Source organism: Triturus cristatus, chromosome 5_1, assembly GCF_964204655.1.
Source record: "Triturus cristatus chromosome 5_1, aTriCri1.1, whole genome shotgun sequence".
Taxonomy (NCBI): Eukaryota; Metazoa; Chordata; class Amphibia; order Caudata; family Salamandridae; genus Triturus; species Triturus cristatus.
Window position 1 is genome coordinate 161,264,621 of NC_140587.1, and position 2,663 is coordinate 161,267,283.

General features: G+C 43.7%; 1 protein-coding gene across 1 annotated transcript; it reads left to right on the plus strand.

The window, feature by feature from the left end:
- Window positions 1-317: 317 nt before the first annotated feature.
- Window positions 318-1,211, plus strand: LOC146830507 (stonustoxin subunit beta-like). The gene has a single exon (XM_085603751.1). The coding sequence runs from the start codon at window positions 318-320 to the stop codon at window positions 1,209-1,211; it is 894 nt and encodes a 297-aa protein (XP_085459877.1).
- Window positions 1,212-2,663: the final 1,452 nt, after the last annotated feature.

Genomic DNA, 2,663 nt, shown 5'->3' on the forward strand with positions numbered 1-2,663 from the left:
CGCACCTTACATCAGAAACATTAGCCTTGGGAATTCAAATGCAACAACAATACCACACTTAAGAGAGAGTAATATAAGGTACTTAACTGGCTGCGGAGCAGCAAAGAAAGAGGACTCTATGTGCAGACAGGGACCTTATATGGACGGGACTCTATGGTTGTCACGTGGTTTTTATCTCTGTTTTTATTGGCTGCTGTCAGCTTCCTAGTAAAGATTGAGAAGCATAATCGGAGCCTCCAGTCCTGACATAGAATCATACATCCACGCGCCTCCCTCCAGCAAAGGATGGTATTATCTCACTTGAATAGGATGTCAGGATGGCAACTGGAAACTCAGCCTTTCTCCACGTGCTGCCAACTCTTGGGCGTCCCTTTCAGCTTGGGATGCTGTATGACTGCTGCGGCGATGAGCTAGTTCCAGGTGTTGCACATTGGGACAGAGAGATGATACAGAAAGACCTGAGTGTAGCTCAGAACTGTAATACGGAGTTCAAAGTCATATCCGACTCCAACGACGAGAAATATTCTGCCCTTGGTGCATCGACTTCTTTAAAAGCAAGCCTTTTGGTGGGTTTAGTGGAAGTGAGTGGACCAGCAGTGTACTTGAACCAGACAAATACCTCCAAGCACCAAGCCAGAGTTTCTTTATATTACTCCGCAACAACAAGGATTGAACAACTGGCAATTGAGCATTTAAACCCTGATAGCCTCTTCTCTCTGGGTATTCTTGACCAGAACATGGGCACCCATGTGGTCTCTGCTGTACTGTATGGAACACAGGCTTTTTTTGTGTTTGATCGCCAAGTGTCCTCTGCTGAGTGCATGCATGATGTTTATGAGGAATTAAAGTCAGTGGTAGGAAACATTCCAATAATTGCCACTAAAGGTCAAGAGGTCATTGCAAACAACGCAAAAGATGAAACTGAAAAGTTGAAGTGTGAATTCTATGGGGATTTTGCTCTGGAACATAACCCTTGTACTTACAATGAAGCCGTTAACATTTATAAACCACTCCTTGGCCTTAAAGAAGAGAATGCTGTACCTGTGAAAGTGTGGCTGTATCTGCTAAGTCAACTAGAATGCAGAGCCCCTCGGTTGGTGCACAGCATAAGTAAAAGGCTGATCGATGATATTCAGTTGGCTTTAGAAGAGCTGAATGATGTAAACATGCAGTGTAATGACATGTTATGTTATGTTATATTGCATTTGTAAAGCGCGCAGATACTCAAGAGTGTCCCGGCGCTGAGCGCAACTGGGGAACCCATCCTGGCTTTCCCTGTGAGATGATCCCTACTGGGAATCTCCAAGGTGAAGACAAGCATCCCCGGCGCTAGTGGGGCCGTAAGTGGAGATTAAGCAAGCTATTGCCCAGAGTTGCTGAGTGGGATCCATGATTAGAGAAGGCACCGAGAGAATTATCGTGTCCGCTGACCTTGGCCCAAGACCCTGTTGAACCAGCTGGCTGCTGTACATTTCCCTGACATTAAGAGTAAAGTCCAGCAATTCCAAACTCTCTTAAAGCAGTTCCAAGAGACCTTCCAGAAGGATATGGCCAGTGTCTTACCGTCCATCCGTTGAGGAAAAGAAGATGAACGAATGCTTTTTGGCATGTTAATGCGAAAAGAGCAATCTCCATTCAGTACCTCTCAGGTTACTAACAGAATGTCCCATGAGGAAGATCCCAGAAGGGGGTTATGTGCATGTTCCCTGGACTAGACAGGACATTTTATCATTTACAAATGATTTTCCCAGGCTCAGGGAAAAGCCTGTGGAGTGGTATCGACAAGTGGAAAGGTTTGTTAAATTATCTAAAGTATTGTGGATTGATTTGAATGGTTTGTTCGATATAATTGTGCCGGCAGAACTATGGGCGGAATGTAAAATCACAGTAGATTGGCCCACTCAAGAGTATCCTAGGGATCCTAAAACAGGTGCCCCTGATCCAGAAGTAATGAGGAAGTATGAACAGGTAATTACCTTGTTGAAAAATAAAGTGCCTCCAAAAGAAACTGATTGGATAAAAATTGATAGAACTCACCAGGAAGTTAAAGAATCTGTCCATGCCTATTATGAAAGATTGCTGTTAGCCTTTAAGCAATATAGTGGTCATGAGAAATTGAGTGAAAAGGATTTGAGTCATTTTGTATATCGATTTGTTTATGGGTTGAGACCTGAAGTAAGCGAAATGATTAAACAGCATACGGTAGATTGGCAAAATAAAAAGACAGAAGAAGTACTGAGACATGCAAAATATTTTAGCGACGAAATTGAAGCAAAACAACGCAAACTGAAAGAGAAGGCCATGTGGGCACAGGTTAAAGTAGCGGAAAGGCAAGAAGCCCAGCTGATTGAACAAGCAAATGGCATGGGCCATGTGAGACCAAAACCTAATATTGGAAAAGGAAAGGGACAGATTAGTTTAGACAAAGCAAAAAAGAAGTGGCCATGTCATAATTGTGGAAAATTAGGGCATTGGAAATCCGAGTCTAAATTGCCCCCGAGTGCTAATGGCGATAATGCATCATTGAATCCACAGGTGCAGAATGAGGTGAGTTGTCAACTGCCGCGACAGCAGCAGGTTGTTGCCCAATATGGTCAGGTGCCAAAGCCACCTTTTCCACAGAGCGTAAACCCTCAGAGATACAGTAATGAGACAGGATTCTA

What these genes read in the sequence shown, in the direction of transcription:
- LOC146830507 (XM_085603751.1), top strand. Translation starts at nt 318, where the DNA reads ATGGCAACTGGAAACTCAGCCTTTCTCCACGTGCTGCCAACTCTTGGG.